Source organism: Neophocaena asiaeorientalis, unplaced genomic scaffold (genome assembly GCF_003031525.2).
Source record: "Neophocaena asiaeorientalis asiaeorientalis breed wild unplaced genomic scaffold, Neophocaena_asiaeorientalis_V1.1 scaffold67, whole genome shotgun sequence".
NCBI lineage: Eukaryota > Metazoa > Chordata > Mammalia > Artiodactyla > Phocoenidae > Neophocaena > Neophocaena asiaeorientalis.
Genome location: NW_020173731.1, coordinates 10784299 through 10802491, shown reverse-complemented (window position 1 = coordinate 10802491; position 18193 = coordinate 10784299). Strand labels below are relative to the sequence as shown.

The 18193-nt window shown below is 42.5% G+C and overlaps 1 protein-coding gene across 1 annotated transcript; it reads right to left on the bottom strand.

The window, feature by feature from the left end:
* Positions 1 to 1629: 1629 nt before the first annotated feature.
* CTSE (cathepsin E) lies at positions 1630 to 10902 on the bottom strand. The gene is given in 6 exon segments (XM_024750885.1): positions 1630 to 1791; positions 3513 to 3748; positions 3751 to 3791; positions 4989 to 5111; positions 7435 to 7631; positions 10888 to 10902. Coding segments are annotated over 6 exon segments (774 nt in total).
* Positions 10903 to 18193: the final 7291 nt, after the last annotated feature.

Here is an 18193-nt window from a genome sequence, read left to right as displayed (position 1 = left end):
CTCATAGTGGACGATAGTTAATGAAAGGGTTGTTTTTTATAGAAGAGTTCCAGCTAACAAATACAGGAGGAAAAATAGAATTAGAAAAATCCCTGTTTTCAGCCCCTAGTGATAGTGTGGATCTAAGCGAGGATCATCAATGGCTGCTGAAGCCTTTGGGTCAAATGCTGAAGGGAACGTTATCGTGGGTGGATGAGGCTGACAACTCGGGAACCCACCCATCGGTCCTAACGTTACAAATTGAGCGGCGCCCGGCATTATCTGTCCCCAATGGGACACAGTAGAGGTACCCAGCACCATTTATGAAGTGTTCTTTCCACGAAATAAGGCCTCTAGATCTGACTATCATTTTATAGGAACAATGAACTCAGACAAACATGTTACGTGACAGCTCTGGATTTCAACCAGTGAAATTCAGAACGTGCAACTATGGATGAAAAGAGACATTTCAAACAAATGTACTTTGTGAACCTTTGAATCCTGACACAAACAAGTCAACCGTAAAAATGACCAAACATTTATGAGGCAATAGGAAACATCTGAACACTGACAGCACCTTTAAGAATACTGGTTTCCCACACAGGGACCTGTATTCAATATTCTGTGATAAATCATAATGGAAAAGAATATGAAAAAGAATATATATATGTATAACTGAATCACTTTGCTGTACAGCAGAAATTAATACAACATCGTAAATCAACTATGCTTGAGTAAAATTAACCAAAAAAAAAAAAAAAGAATACTGGTTTCCCTTGCTATCTAAAAGTAGAAGTTTCCTATGAAACTATGCTAATGGACACACCTTGCTAATGGACACACAAATTAAATCAAGATAAAGCTCAGATGCTCACAGATACAGTTCAAAGCTATGGAGGCTTGATGCCCAGATACTGAGTATAGTTCCCATGAAGGAGCTTGCTGGTGCCACTCTCACTGCTGGGGTATCCCCTGCCTCTACAAAAGCTTGCTGCAAAACAAACACTGACTGCTTTTTTCGATTTCTGTCTTTTTTTCATAAGTGCAAAAATCCTCTTTGGATTCCTTTAGTTTAGGGAAAACAGGTACTAATGTAGGTCTTTCATAAAAGCAAAGTGGTATAAAGTGAACTTTTGAAAAGCAGGGGATACCTGTATTAGAAGGGTTTATGGATAAATATTTGATGTGGTGATTTACGGTGTGATGCTAAGAATTTTACTTCAAAATGATCCAGGTGTGTGGGGCTGAAGAGAGGAGTAGCTGGTGAAACAGAGAAAACAGGCCCTGCCATGTGTTGATGGGTTGTGGAAACTGAGTGGGGCTGTACAGGGATTTGTTGTACTATAATTTCTGCTTGTACACGTGTTCGGAAATTTCCGTAATAAAACATTAGCAAAAAGCGATAAAAAGTATGGGCATACAACTTAATTCTTCCATTATGATGTTGGTGGAGTTGGTGTGTATATGGGTGTATGTATGTGTGTGAGTGTGTATGTGTGTGTTCTCATGCTCTGTTTCATTCTAATTTGGGTTGCAGCTCTGGAAAAACTGCATTCTATTGAAAAGAACTTTGACAGCTGTGGAGAATGTCCCAACCTAATAGGCCCAGGTGAATTTCCAGGGGGGCTGGCACAGACACAAGACCCCTGCTTAGGGGACTGCTGGGGCCAGCCCCACATGGTTATTCCCATGGTCAAAGGCAGTAAAACTGTTTAATGATACATTGCTTAGGGTCCGGAAGGACCAAGCTGGAGGTTGGATGTCAGAACCTTGAAAGCCACTGATTAAGAACTTCATGCCATCCATGAATTTCTGGAATTGGAAAGAAGAATATAAATGACGTATAGGGAAAGAAGGAAGTAGTGCTGTCTAGAGGCTGTACTGTGTAGTAGTGGTAGCTATACCAAATGGCCTTGGACAGCCGCTTCACAATTTTGGCTGGTTGGTTCTTTCTTCCGTTTCATATACCTATACATGTTTACTCCAAAAAGTGTTTGCACAATTTCTTATACGTGGGTCTTGGCTTCTAAGTTCTACAATTTTGATACTTGTTCATCTGTTATACACCTCCACTCCTTACCATCATCTTAACAACTTGGAAAACTGAAACCTTGTTGCATGGCAGGAACAGCAAAAGGTTTGGCATTAGAAGATCTTGGCTTAAATTCTGGTTTCTTTAGTTTCTAGCAAAGCTCAACTTAATTTTTTAAGGGAGAGTAATTGCTCTGTAAGTGGCTAGCCACTGCCATTCTCTTGTTTAAGTTCTGGGAAGAATCATTCGAGTGGCTCCTTCAAGTTATAAGGCAAGTAGGTATCCATTGATCCGTGAGAGGAGTATAACCTCTCCCAACCTTATTTGGTTTGGTAAAGACTTGGGGTCTAACAGGCAGAAGTTGTCTTTCCAGCAACTATTTGAAATTTGAGGTTGCTGATGAAGGTTTGGGAAAATTCACTGAGAGCTTCAAGAGTCTTCTTGAGAGGAAGGGGACAAAAATGCAAAGTTATGACAGCATCCTTGATGGATTAAGGTGGCTCTGATTGAAGACTGCTAGCGTAAAAGGACAATAGCACCATAATGTGTACAGGGAAGGGTGTGCATGTGAGCAGGGACTCACATAGGGTGAAGGGGAGAGAGTGTGGGGTGTTGGAGTGGGGAAAGGTATATAGACTAATGAACTTAGCACAGTTGAAATGTGTAGCTTGTCCTCAGCATCACCGTGGCAGCTCTACAATTCCTTTGTTGGAGGAGCTTAGGAGACTTGACATGAAGCTTGTGTTTTAAAGCAAAACACTTGTTTTCACTTGCATTGTCTGTTTATATTTGTTGGCTTTGGGAAGGGGTGTGAATGGAGATCAAGTTATGGGGGTAGGTAAAGCCTTCTGTCTACACCTTAGTGCTTCCATCCTGGTGCAGTCACCCTGATGCTGCAGGAGACTCTTGGGCAAAGTTGGTGTGTTAAAGTGCGTCGCCAAAGAAATGCGATATTGAAAATTTGGGATCATAGATTTCCAAAACACCTGGAAGTTCCCTTTCTACCTCATTCTCCAAACTTACCGATCGCCTGCAACAAGACATTTTCTTGCGTGAGGAGAATGTTAACTTGAATGTTAGAAGAGATATAACCTTATTCTGTATCCCCCTACCTCTAGCAGCTCATATCTTGAACCATTTAACTCTCTGAGTATCCTCATCTATCAAATGGGCTAATAATATCCCAGTCTGACTTGGTGGTTGAAGAGATTAAGTTTTGTCAGTTGAAAAGTCCTACCTGACAATGTCAGAAAACCTCATTAAATGGCTTGTCCAAGGTTTGCTGCTGCTTCACGGCAGAACAGGAAGTTAGAACCAGCCCAGTGGCGTTTCCGCCATCGGCAGTACCACCCCTCCCAGGGGGAATGCTTTCAGAGCTGGATAAGATGGGAGGGGGGCAAGGGGTAAAGGCACCCTGAGTACAGGCGACTGTTTGGAAAGGGGAAGTGGCAGCTGTGTGAGGATGGTCCTGTGACTTGCAGAATAAGGAAACAGTTCTCACCAGCAGGGTGTAGGCAGTTGGTTGGTGGGTGTGGGGGACCCCATTGATGGTGAAGGTGACATCCGGCAAGACACCGATGTTGGCGCACTCCAGAGTGTACAAAAATAGAACACAGAGGATCTATTCAGAGGCCTCCCAATTCCCCGACCGTGGGCTCTGCCCCAGTGGTCTGTGCAGTTCCTTGCTACCGCCTGAGGGGCCTGTGATGAGGGAGGTCCCTGGGTCCACAATGGCCTGCAGCCTTCGGAGAAGAACGTCATGGTGCCTCCCACCTGGATTCTGAGGACAAAGGAAGCATCGTCAGCTACTCCTACTCGTTCCTTCCCCTTTCTCCCCCTAAGCTGCCCTGGCACCCCAGCAGCTCTCACTCTCTGCTGGGTTCTCTAATCTGCTGAAGCACGTTAGGAAATTGCATTTTGGTCTCTCTCACCACATGAGTGTTTCTCTCTCTCTATATATATATTTTGTTTTTTGACTGAGATGAATAGCAGGAAATATATTTACTTCTTGACCCAGTACACATACACACATGCACACACACACGCAGGAAATAAAAATTTCATGACACTACTTAACCTTAATATGTGGAGTGCACTCTGATATTTTCCACTTTAGCCCATTTCATTAAAAAATATAGGTCACGATCCCCTAAAATGATGTCGTGACCCATAAATGGGTAAATCCTTGCAGTTTGAAAAACCCTCAGCAGACAGGAAACATTGGAGCCTTTTTGGCTTTTGTATCTCTGTGCCTAGCACATGCCTGTCCCCTTGCAGGAACTTATCTTCAGCTGAATTGAAATGTGAATTACATTTCTTTGAATTCTTGCATGGTCTAGTGCAGCGCTAGGTATGTGGCAGGAATCTAGTTCCACTTTCCCTGATTGCTCCGCGCCTCTGTGTGTGTGTGTGTGTGTGTGTGTGTGTGTGTGTGTGTGTGTGTGTGTAGACTCAATCAATGCCACCCCCTCCATGAAACCCTTGAGGAGTTCTTCAGATAGAAGTGGTCTTGCCCTTTCTGGTCTGGGCCACTTTGGTGGTGGTCCATCTCATGGAGTACTGACCACCTTCTACTCTACATGGTAGTAGTTTGTGTATAGGTGTCATCTTCTGCAATGATTTGTGAAGGCAAAATCTGAGTCCAATTCGCTTTTGCACCCCGGTATCATTCAGCCCTTGCCTTGCATGTTAATTAATGTTGAATGAGTAGTTGGCCGGGTGTTAGTATTTACTGTCTGTTGAATTGAAGATACACCACATGTACAAGAAAGGAAGCTGAGAGTTGGTACCATGTGTCTGCTGCCCCGTCCTGCCCCTCTGCTCAGCACCTCCATATTCTAGCCTCATGCAGCGAGCTCCCAGCATCCTCTCTCAGTGACCAGCAGTTTCATTCAGGTCAATTTAGTTAATCCAATTTCACTTGAGCCTGTTATGAGCTCTTCCCTCATCCTGTAACTACTCAGTGGAGGATACTTACGTGTCCACTGCAATCTGCCAGTAGACTTGTTTGGTGACTGGGACTCAATCTATGTTCCCAGAGAGATGGGAGTGGTCCTAGCCTCTGAAAATCAGCTTGCTACCTGCACCACCTCCTGTGTCACTACATGGAAAGAAAGGCAGATGGTCAAGGAAGCGCCACTGGAAAACCTCAGGGGCGAGCCTCAGCCAGGCCCCTGCTTCTTGGTCTGGTCACTCACACCAAGTACCTAGATAGGCAGAAATATCAGCCTGCGCTTTGAGACCAGGGCTTCCGACTGCTGCAAGTTGATGAGTCGGAGCCTCTCGGGCAAACAATAGAAACAACTCTGCTCAGTGATTTGTGAATATCCTCCTGCTTCTTGGATAGAAGGGGTAAGGAGGTGAGAAATGGAGACCGCAGATCTGATCAAGCAGAACTCAGGCAGCACCAAGGCCAGGACCATCATGGGGTGTGCATTCACCATGCAAATTGAGGCACCCCCAAAGACTCCTTTGCCCCAAGTATCTTCTCCACTATTATGGTGGTGCCTGGAATTTCCACAGTATTCGCTCTTTTGTGTTAGGCAAAGACGCTAATTGAACGTGAAGTGACCTACTGGAGCTTGAGTATTTATTAATACTGTGTTGATTTCTCAGAGTATGTTCTGCCACCTAGCAGGATCCTGCAGAAATAGGACCTAAAACGGATTTGTTTTAGGGAGGAAAAGGATCAGAGAAAGACAAAACTTGGGGCCCTGTATGCAGGGCAGTAAAGGGGAAGGGAAGTGGATATCTGTGGGAATCCAAGGAAAACAGTTTTCAAGGCACGAGGGGGGAGGAGCTGATGTTTGTTGATGGCCTTTATGCAAGGTGTTGTGCTAGGAATTTTCCCTGCCTCATCTTATTAATTCTCATGTCAACCTAGTGTCCATTTGAGAAAAATGAGGCTCATGGAGATGAAGTAATGCAAGAGGGGGGATTTCTTTTTTTTTTTAATTAATTAATTTATTTTTGACTGTGTTGGGTCTTTGTTGCTGCACGCAGGCTTTCTTTAGTTGTGGCGAGCGAGGGCTACTCTTTGTTCTGGTGCGCGAGCTTCTCATTTCAGTAGCTTCTCTTTGTTGTGGAACATGGGCTCTAGGCACGCGGGCTTCAGTAGTTGCTGCACGTGGACTCAGTAGTTGTGTCTTCCATGCTCTAGAGGGCAGGCTCAGTAGTTGTGGCGCACGGGCTTAGTTGCTCTGCGGCATGTGAGATCTTCCTGGACCAGGGCTCGAACCCATGTTCCCTGCATTGGCAGGCGGATTCTTAACCACTGAGCCCCCAGGGAAGTCCCAAGAGAGGGGGATTTAAATCCAGGTCAGTCTGACTGCAAAGGCTTTGCAGTTTTCCACCACAATTCACATCTTTCTAGGCTGAAAGGGAGCAGGAAACTCTGAAGGGAAGAAGCGAGGTGTCCAGACGCCTGCCCTCTTACTCACAGTTCCGTCCAGGCCTGGTCTCCACTGCAATCAGGCTGGAGAGGAAGCCATGTGATGGAGGAGATTCAAGGCTCTCCATGTGAGAGAGGAGAGAGAGAAATGCGCTTCTGCTGAAACAGGGTAAGCTCAGGCCAAGTTTCCTTGGGAAGGAGTCGGAGAGGTAAGAAATCTCCTCCCTGACCCTCCCAGGACCCCAGGTAAATGTGTCCGAGGGCTGGTGAGTCTCATGACCTTTTCCAGCCACAACATGCAATTAAAAAAATTGTATAAATTGGCAAAGAACACATAAAATTGACCCTCTTAGCCATTTTTAAGTGTGCAGTTCAGTAGTGTTAAGTATGTTCACATGGTTGTGCAACCAATCCCCAGAACCTTTTCATCCTATAAAATTGAAGCTCTATAACCGTTCAATAACTTCCTGCTTGTTCCTTCCCCAGCACCTGGCAGCCACCGTTCTACTTTCTGTCTCTATGAATTCCGCTACCGTTAGAATTTTCTTCCTCTTTCAGGCTGAATAATTTTCTGTTGTATGCATCTACTACATTTTGTTATTCCAGCCATTAATGTGTAATTATTTTATTGTCAGCTAACATTTGAATTTTTTTTCCCCACCTCCTCTCCCTAGAATTAAGCTTTTTGAGGGCAGGGACTGTCTTTCTTGTTCCATTGTGTTCCCAGTGCCTAGCAGCATGGTGAGCACAAAATAGGGGCTTGATAAATATTTATTCACTGCAGAAATGAATGTCCAGTCCCAGAGATTCTTTAATTACTCCAGTGTGGTATAGTTTAAAAAGTCCTTTCTTCAACGACTTTGAGGCAAACCCCATTTTCTCAATATTCAGAGAGGGCAAGTGTTTTGCCCCAAATCACACAGCTGATACAAGACCAAGCAAGAGCTCCAACCCAGGTGTTGTGACTGCTGAGTCTAGACGTGTTGTTTCCCTATAGTCATAACCTTAACCTGGTGGGGCTGATGGGCCTTACCTGCTCGTGTACACAGAAAACATGGGTAGATCCACCAGCTTCTGGGCCATTGTGTCGAACACTGGGGTCACCCTTTCAGCAGCCAAGCAGGGTTATCCCAGGCCCAGAATGCCATAAGACTCTCCATTCATAAAGGACTGGTCAGTCTCTGTGACACTCTCTTCAAATTGCTGACCGACCTCAGGCAGTCCTTCTACCTAAAGGTGGAGCCTGAAAGACAATCACACAGATCTTTGGCAAACGGGCTCAGATTCTTGAAATCCTCCTCTGTCCTAAAGCTAATTCTTCCCCTACTCAAGTTTCCTTGGTTAAATGGATACAACAATTTTTGCCATGTTCCCATCCACTTAATTTTTTCTATGTAAACATTTTTTTTTGAAGTATAATACAGAAATCACAAGTGTACAGTGTTTTCACAGACTGTACACATCCATGTAATCAAGCTCCTAAATCAAGAAACAAGATGTTACAACCCCATTGCCAGAAACCCCTTCAACTACCCTGCCAGTCATTGAGACTTTCCTCAAGAGTAACCAATCTCAAAAGAAAAGACAAAACAGCAAGATAACCCATCTCTTGGCTTCTAACAGCTTATACTGTCTTTGCCTATTTTTGAATTTTATATGAATGGAATCATATGGTATGAATTCTTTTTTATCTGGCTTTTGTCACTCAACACGATGTTATTGCATGCTGTTGTAGAATTTTCATTGCCTTTAGTATTCCGTGGTATGAATATATCATCATTATTTATCCATTCTACCACTGATGGATATTTGGGGTGTCTCCTGTATTTGACTATTGCTAATAGAGCTTTTACTTGTCTTTTGGTGAACATGTGCACTTATTACTGTTGGATATATGCCACGGAGTAAAACTGCTAGATAATGGGTTTGCAAGTGTTTTGCTTGAGTAAATACGGACAGTTTTCCAAAGTGATTGTATCAATTAACATTTCCAATATCAATGTTTTGAAAGGTCCAGCTGTTCCATATCCTCACCAATACCGGCTCTTGCCTACCTTTTCCACTTTAGTCTTCTAGGGAATATGCAGTGGGCAACATTGAGGTTGTAATTTGTATTTCCAGATGACTAATAAAATTGGACATTTGGATATCCTCTTTTGTGAAGTGGGTTATCTACAATTTTCTTATTGATTAGTAGGAGTTCTTTATTTATTCTGGAATAAAGTCCTTTGTTGGATATATGTACTACAAATACCTTCTCCCAGATTGTGACAGATGTTTTTACTCTCTTAATGGTGCTTTCTGATGAACAGAAGATATGAATTTCAGTGTACTCAAATTGATCAGTTTTCCCCCTTATAATTAGTAGTTTTAAAAAATTTGTTACAAAAATGTTTGCCTACCTTAAGGTCATGAAGACACCTTCCTACGTTTTTTCTAAGAGCTTTATTGTTTTGCTTTTCACATTTATATATATCTACAATCTATTGGAAGTTTGATAATGTGTGAGTTAAGATCCATTTTTTCTTTATTAGAAGTCAGATTTATTGAGATATGATTTATACACAATATTTCACCCTTTTAAGTGTACAGTTCAGAGATTTTTGAAACACAAATAGTTTCTGTTTGCTAATACTTTGTTTACAACTTTTGTGTCTACGTTCATGAGAAAGAGACTGGTCTGTAATTTTCATTTCTTGTAATGTCCTTTTCAAGTTTGTTATTAAATTTATGCTGGCCTCATAAAATGAGTTATGAAGTGTCTCTTCTTTATCAATTATCTGGAAGAGTTTGTCTAAGATTGGTGCTATTTCTTCTTTAAATGTTTGAGGGAATTTACCAATGAGGCTACCTGGACCTGGAGTTTTCTTTGTGGAAAGGTTTTTAATAATAGAGTCAACGTTTAAATAGATACTGGAGTATCCATTCAATGTTAAATAGATATTGGAGTATTCATTCAGTGTTAAATAGATATTGGAGTATTCATTCAATGTTTAAATAGATATTGGAGGGTTATATTTTCTAATTTTTTTCTTGTGTCAGTTTTGACATGCTCTATTTCTCAAGGCATTTGCCAATTTTAAAAAATTATCAAATTTATCAAAATAAAATTATTCTTGATATCCTCTTATTATCATTTTAATGTCTGTAGCGTCTTTAGTAACATATTACTTTTTATTTCTAATATTGTTAAGTGTATTTTCTTGCTTTTTCTTGAACAGTTTTGCTAGAGGTTTACCAGTTTGATTAATCTTTGTAAAGAGTTCATTCCTGGCTTTGTTGATTTTCTCTATTGTGTGACTTTTCTATTGCATGAATGTTCCACTCTTCTAGTTATTATTTCCTTCCTTCTACTTTCTTTGGGTTTGATTTGCTCTGCTTGTTTTTTTATTTGTTTGTTACTTGAAATAGTTGCTGAGACCATCGATTTTCAGCTTTTCTAATACTCACATTTCAGCCTGTAATTGTTTCTTGAAGGACTGCCTTAGGTGCATTCACAAATATTGACATGTCATATCTTCATTATCTGTATCAGTCAAGGTTTTTTATAAGAGAAACAGAGTCATTAGGAGCTATATCTAGAAAGGATTATATTCTAGATATTTGACTCTATGCAATTGTAGGTCCTGGCTAACAGAGTACATTAGGATGTTGTTTCTGCCCTGGTGCTGCCGTGTCAAGTCTACAGTTTGGACAGACAGCAAGGGAAGACAGATGTCAAGTGGGAGAAGAAGGGTGAATCGAACCCTTAAGGTTGAAGGGGAACGGGAACCTGCACTGTTCTGTCACCGCCTCTAAGCCTCAGTGATGGGGGAGCCTGCAGCACAAGCTGACACTGTCTGTCCCAGAAGCCACCACTGCTGTCACACATGCCAACACTTCCTAGCTCTGGAGTAGGAGGTAGGGGACCTGGATTAGGTCAGCTCTGCCATGACCAGCCAGCGATCTGGCAAGTCTCTTAACTGCCACTGCGAGCTCTGCTTTCCGTCTCTGAAGCCCAAGAGGCAGATAGACTTGGAGCTTGGAGACAACTTGGGCCCTGCCTTGGGCTCCAAGAATGTTAAAAAGGACATCAAAAGGACTCAGGGACCAGCCCAGGCCCTTGACCCCTACCCCCAAGTGAACAAATCCTCTTTGGCATTTACCCACTTTCCAGGAGTCCCTCCTTTTGACCTTTCATTGGGGAGAAAGTGTGAGCCAGAAGTGGCTGGAAGTGGTGAGAATTCTGGTTAGCGCTGAGCCCTGCCGTGGTTTGCCCCTAATTGCCCATATGTGCCATCGGGACTGAAGATGGTCACTATGGAAACCTTACCCTGAGAGACTTCCTTCAGACCCTCCAGGCAAGCCCACTTCTATAGCAGGTGAGAACACTGGGGCACAGAGCGGTTAAGTGACTGGCCCAAGAGCATGCACTTCACTCAGTGGCCAGGATAGGGACTCAGGCCTCCGGCCTTCCAGGCCCGTGATCTTTCTGCTATAGAATTACCATCATCATCACCATGATCCCTCCGTTCCCTCCCGTCTTCCAGGCCAGTTAGCTCCCACATTCCCTTGCCTCTGTTTGTTGTGAGTAGAGGGTGTGGCTGGCTGACACGTGAGAAAAAGTTTGTTGGTCTGTGCAGCCGTGGCCACCCGGCCACTGACTAGATCAGAGACATCCTGGATGGTCTGCGAGGAGCTCCAGGCTCTGGCTGGATCTGGGAAGTTTGGCACAGATTAGAGGCAGGAACGTGGGAACGTTTGTCAGAACTAATGGGTCTGTTATCTCTGGAAACACCCGGAACCGCACCTGCCCCGGCTGCAGGTTTCTGATCCTCCCACGCTAGAACCAAATATTGTTGTGGACGATTTGAACACTTCCCCTAGGGAACAAGAGCCCTTGGGCACGTGGGTGATGGTGTGAGTTCGCATGTGTATGTATGTGTGTGTGTGTGTTCTTTACGAAAAGGGAGAGGGAAGAGCATTTGGGGTGAAATGGTACCATGTGGGCAAAAACAGGTCATAGTACAGACAATGATCCGGTCTCCGCAGTCTGTCAGCACTGGGAGAGGGTCCTAGCGGAGGGAGAGAGAGAGAGAGAGAAAAACAGAGAGCGTGCAGCACCTCAGGCCTCAGGGATGTGGATTGGAGGCTGCTTTGGAATCAGAGGTTTTGTGTTACCAGAACATTTGAAAGCTGTTGAGGGTGACACTATGCAGTCAACTTTTCTGGAGCTTCAGCTTCCAGAATGTAAATTAATAATAAGAGGCTGGTGGCTCAGTGCTCTGTGGAAATTGGCTTTAGCAGGGTTTGATAGTCCTGGAGACTGTGCGTCATTATGAGACAAAAGCAGCACCTGCCCTCATGCTCAGCCGGCCCCTGGCCACAGTGGGGCCAGCAACCCAGGATGCTCTTGGCCCCTTGGCCCCGGCTCTGCTGACATCAGCAGCTCAGCACGGACATGACCAACTGGAAAACGTCCCAACCTCATTCGGCTCGAAGTTGATGACTGGTGGGAAATATACTATGCGATGTGTAGTACAGCAGGAAGAGGGCCTGGATGGGGTGCCTGGACCCAGACTTGGCTCTGCCATTCACTCACCATATGACTTTGGATAGATCACTTTTCTCTAAATCCAGTTTCCTTGTCTGTAAAATGAAGAGGGTGGGTTGGGTGATACTACAAGGAACAATTTTGGGGGCATAGGCTATGTGCCAGCCTCTGCCCTAAGGATCTTACAAGCATTAGCTCATTCAGTACTCACACCAGTCCTATCAGGTAAGTATTATTTTTAAGCCCATTTTACAGATGAGGTAACTGAATCACAGAGGGTTTAAGTAACTTGCATAATGTGCCATAGCAAGGCTTCAAACCCAGGTTTTCCTGACTTTCAAGTTGATGGTCTGTACTAGATAATGTCTAGCGTTTGACATTCAAGAGTTTCTTCCTGGAAGAGAAAAACAGAGAGAGGATGGGAAGGAGGAGGAAAGGGGAAGAGAGGGAGAGAGACTAATTTCCTACATGGTGGAAATTTTGAGGCCTTTTCATTGTAAGAGAGAGGGGTGTGTGCAGGATGGAGTATGGTGGTAAGGAGCTGTGTGACGAGAAATCTTGTCATTGCTTACTTTTTGCAAGTGTTTCTGTTTCGTCTTCAAGGGACCTCTCAGCAGTATCATTATTGTATTGCTGACAGGTGCAAAAATTCTCCCATGCACGCCTCTGCTTGTTACCCTCCCCCACCCGGACACTGAATTATGGAAATCAAAAGTTTATGGTGGTCGAACCATTTGTTTACTGCTATAAAGAGCATCTGGCACTGAACGTGTATTCTCTCCCATGGCTTGCTCTTCTTTGGTTTGGCAAAGCTTCTTGCTTTCGTGCAGCTGGAAATAAGAAGGATCCAATGTCCCCAGCATCTCGCCATGTCAAGAATTCAGTTAGTCTGAGTCATTTCCCAAACCGCTGTCAACTCCATTCTGGGAAAGTGCCTTTCAGACCAGAAATTGTTGGGTGTATAGTCAGCAAAAGGCACAGGCGCGGGGGAAGTTTCCCACTGGAATATTGCATGTGCGTGTGCCTGTGCATGCACGTGCACGGCTCCCTGTGCCTGTAAGCGGGAAGAGCAGATCATGTCTCAGATTTGCCAGAGAACAGGACACACGCCAGCACCGCCAGCTTCTGTGCTTGTTACTGAGCCCAGACTTCAAAAGCAGGCAAAGCAGGGTTTGGATTTCAATGCTGCTACTTAGATGATTGTGTGACATTGGGGTAGTTTTGGAGTTTCAGACCCCTCTACTGTAGAAAAGGAAGAATGATTTCGTTGTTGGATGATGTGAGGATTCCAGGGGACCGTCCTTGGGGTGAGTGCTTTCTATGTGTCACCCAGCCCAGGGCTGGTACCCGGGCGAAACCATATGAACCGGGACAGGTACCCAACATTAACTGAGTGCCACGCGCTGCTCTAAATGCTTTAAATATCTTCAGTCATGTAATCCTCTCAACCACCCCATAAGGTAAATAGTCCCAGAGAGGTAAAGGAATTTGTCCAAGGCCACACAGCTGGTAATGACGGAACCAGGCTTGAACCCAGGAAGTCTCACTATCGAGTCTGCGATCTTACACAACACTGCTGTCTGGAGCATAGGTGTATGTTACTGTGTGTATTAACAGACTGAAATTCATTGTGAAGATCATCTACCCTATGTGTATTGTAATTGTTCAAGAATGTTATCAAGGTTTCCACATGTCCTTAGTTTTTACTGTGTGATCAGGGGCTCAACCATTTAAAGTCTAGAAAATGAAAATTCTCCCTGATCCTTAGTTTCCTTATCTGTAAAATGGTAAAATGGGGATGTTAGGAAGATGAAATAAAAGCATTTGTGAAAATGCATGACACACAGTAAATGATCAATAAATACCTGCTAAAATTTTTATTATAAGGGAAGAGAGATTATGCTTAGGCAAACGTGACATAAATCTGATGCTTCCTTTGTTATCTCCCTGGGTTTTCATTTTCAGATTTCTAATGACAGGGGCCTCACCTCGGCAGTACTCCTTTCTTGACTACTTTTATTTCCTCTACCAGGACTGGACTCTCTGAACCAGTTCCCATCCTGGAATTTCCCCAAGCACCCTCAGGGTAGGGTTTAGGCTGTAGCTAAATAGAATAAAGGCAGAATTTTAATCTCAGGGTCTTATTCCAAGTGAATTTGTCTCCACTCCTAAAAACTCTTACCTTGTTTCTGGTCCGTTAGATGTTTTGGAAACCCACAAGAGGAAAACACATATTAGAGATGTAATTGAGGCTCGAGCTTATTAGGTGTTATTTCCTTAATTTATGCCTGAAATCAAAAAGTATTTCTGTCTTTCTCCATGGCCTGCTGTAACAAGCAGGAGTTTTTGGGGTTTTTTTTGCGGTACGCGTGCCTCTCATCGTCGTGGTCTCTCCCATTGCGGAGCACAGGCTCTGGACGCGCAGGCTCAGTCAGTGGCCATGGCTCACGGGCCCAGCCGCTCCGCGGCATGTGGGATTTTCCCGGACCGGGGCACGAACCCGTGTTCCCTGCATTAGCAGGCGGACTCTCAACCACTGCGCCACCAGGGAAGCCCACAAGTAGGAGTTTTATACATAGATAACTTTCAGCATTGGGCACTGAATTAGGACAGTCTTCAAATCATTGCTTGGCCCTTCAAACAGCTTAGCTAAAAGGTGCTATTTTATTTAGTACTGCAAACTCCAAGTGATTCAAATATCTTGCTTTCTGAACCAAGATATATTTACAGTTCACTTTGGGGGTTTTATTCCCAAGGAGGATTCGGCATTCCAGCATTAAATCCACTTAATTTTAAAATTTTATGAAAAGCAACAGCTGGAATATACTCCCAGTCTTAAAAATAAATGCCTGATTTAAAGCAAATAGGTTATGATGAAGTATATAAAGTTTTATACTCTCTCAAAAATGGTATTATCTTTATTTGCTAGATTTTTAAAAGCTTTTAAGAGGGCTGTAACTGTCGCTGCTAGTATTTTGTTAGGGTTCTACCAGTATTTAGTTTTTACGTCATCCTAATGTATAGTTTCAAGTCTTACCAGACAATCTGAATTCCACTACATTTCTGTTTGGCTCCAACATTCCATTTAGCTTGACCAGTCTAATTTAAAATGTGTTTGTTGGAGGTCATTAATGTTACTTGTACAATGCTGTCATTATATGACATCCATATGAATTTTGGTGTATGTCACATTGCATTCAATCTGCTGTAATTATGTTTAGAAATACTACAGTAACTAGATGCAATGTGACTTTTTTCCATTAAGAGTAAGTCAGTGGCTTAAATGTGATTATGGTCCTGCAAGGTGATACTTGCTAAAGTATCTAAACTTTTTTTGTTGTAACTGAATCAATTTTTTAAAATTTATAAAGCTGGAAATGATCAAATGCTGTTTTTTTCATTATCAACAGTGGTGTGTCTTTTTATGTATGTTCTTAATGCTTATGGACCGCTCCCAATGTAGTTATTCAAAAAGAAAAAAAAATTTGTCTATTCCAGGATGCCAAGATACTTGTCTGATCTTCCTTTCAGGTTTGACAAGTTTCTTTTATCTGAGAGCCTCTAATTGGAGCCCCATCACTAAAGTTTTGGCAAACACCATTCATTTATCCACACAAAATCGGGACACCTAGTCTCATTGATCATATTTCAGAAACAAGAAACCCAAGGTCCTTAGAGAGCTCTTCCCCCAAAGGGCAAGACGCAAGCTTAGAGAATGGAGGGTCTTCCATACCAAACTCTCACATAGATGCGTCCACTGTGCTGTCCCCAGCCAGAGATGATAGTGGCTTGAAACGGACAGAGATGGAGTACTAGGAAAGAAGTGGAGATAGAACTCATAGGATGTGACACTGAATTGGATGGGGATGAAGGAAAGGAAGGATCTAGGATGACTCCTGGAATTTGTCCCACAGACACACACAGTCCTGTGCAGAATGCTGCTAGTTTAAGGTTGTTTTTTTTTGTTTGTTTGATTTGTTTTTTTTTCCATTGAGCGTTGTTTGTGATAGGAAAGCTTAGGAATAAACATCAAAAAGGGACTGTCTGAATAATTATGGTATATCTACTCAATGGAATGCTGTGGAACCAGAATAAAACAATGAAAAACTCCAAAGAAAAATCTCTAGTATATATCTTTGTGTTAAAAAATGTCTTAACAGTATGTACAGTATACTACCATTGGCATATAATAAAAGGGGAAAAATACATCTAGTCTCATTTGCTTATATATGCATAAAATATCTCTGGAAGAGTATACCAAGAAGTTGGTAGCACTGGGTACTTTTGGAGAGGGGAACTAGGTGGATGGGGGCAGGGTGAGAAGGAGCCTTGTCATTGTACATCATTTTGTATTTCTTGAATTTTGAATCATGTGACTATGTTACTTTCTTAGTTTTCTGTTGCTTATATAGCAAATTACCACAAATGCAGTGGCTTAAAACAGCCCAAATTTATTATCATATAGTTTTGTATGTCAGAGGTTTGACCTGGGTTTCACTGGGTTAAAATCAAGGTGTTAGAAAGGTTGTGTTCCTTTCTGGAGGCTATAGAGGAAAATATGTTGCCTTGCCTTTTCTAGCTTCTAGAGGCTGTCCATATTCCTTGGCTCATGGCCAGCAATGTTGCATGTCTCCAATGTCCTTCCATAGTCATATCCCTCTGACCACAGCCAGAGGTCCTTTTTATTCTTTCCAGTTTTACTGAGATATAATCAACATACAGCACCGTATAAGTTTAAGTGTACAGCACAATGATTTGACTTACATACGTCATGAAATGATTACCACAGTAAGTTTAGTGAACATCCATCATATCATATAGATACGAAATTAAAGAAATAGAAAAAAATGTTTTCCTTGTGATGAGAACTCTTAGAATTTACTTACTCCTTAACTCCTTAACAACTTTCATGTGTAACATACAGCAGTGTTTGTTATATTTCTCAGGTTGTACATTACACCCTAGTACTTATTTATCTTAGAACTGGAAGTTTGTACCTTTTGACTGCCCTCATCCAATTCCCCCTGCCCCCACCCACTGTCTCTAGTAACCACAAATCTGATCTCTTTTTCCATCAGTTTTGTTTGCTTATTTTTGTAGCATAATTGACGTACAGCACTATGCTAGTTCCTGTTACACAACATAGTGATTTGATATTTCTATACATTTCAAAATGATCACCACAATAAGTGTAGTTACCAGTAAGTGTAGTTACCATTTGTCACCCTACAAAGATATTACATTATTATTGACTGTATTCCCCACACTGTACATTTCATACCTGCGACTCATTTACCCTGTGACTGGAAATTTGTATCTCTTAATCTCCCTCACCTATTTCTCCTCTCCCCTTACCCGTTCCCCTCTAGAAACCACCTGTTTGTTCTTTGTATCTATGACTCTGTTTCTATTTTATGTTTGTTCATTTGTTTTGTTTTTTAGATTCCACATATAAGTGAAATCATACAGTATTTGTCTTTCTCTGTCTGACTTATTTCACTTAGCATAGTACCCTCTAGGTCCATCCATGTTGCTGAGTATATTTCATTGTACGTATACATACCACATCTTTTTTATGCATTCATCTACTGGTGGGCACTTAGGTTGCTTCCATATCTTGCTATTGTAAATAAAGCTGCAATGAACATAGGGGTGCATATACCTTTCTTAATTAATGTTTTTGCTTACTTTGGATAAATACCCAGGAGTGGAATCGATGGACTGTATAGTAGTTCTATTTCTAAATTTTTGAGGAATCTCCATACTGTTTTCCACATTGGCTGCCCCAATTTACATTCCTACCAACAGTGCACAAGTCTTCCCTTTTCTCCACATCCTCACCAACACTTGTTATTTGTTGTCTTTTTGATGATAGCCGTTCTGACAGGTGTGAGGTGACATCTCATTGTGGTTTTGATTTGCATTTCCCTAATGATTAGTGATGCTAAGCCAGCCAGAGATCCTTTTAAGCACTCCTGTGATTAGATTCAACCCTCCCAGACAATCCAGGATAATCTCCCCATCATAAGGTTCTTAATTTAACCCCACATGCAATGTCCCTTTAGCCATGTAAGGTAACATTCGCAGATTTCAGGAATTTGAATATGGACATTTTAAGGGCCATTATTCTGCCTATCATAAGTACCTATTCCAAACATTTAAAAATGCAGAAAAGAAACAATTCCTAAACTTTTCGTCTGAGCTGTTGGAGGGGATAGTGGTGTCTTTTACTGAGTACAGGATCAGGAGAGCAGAAACA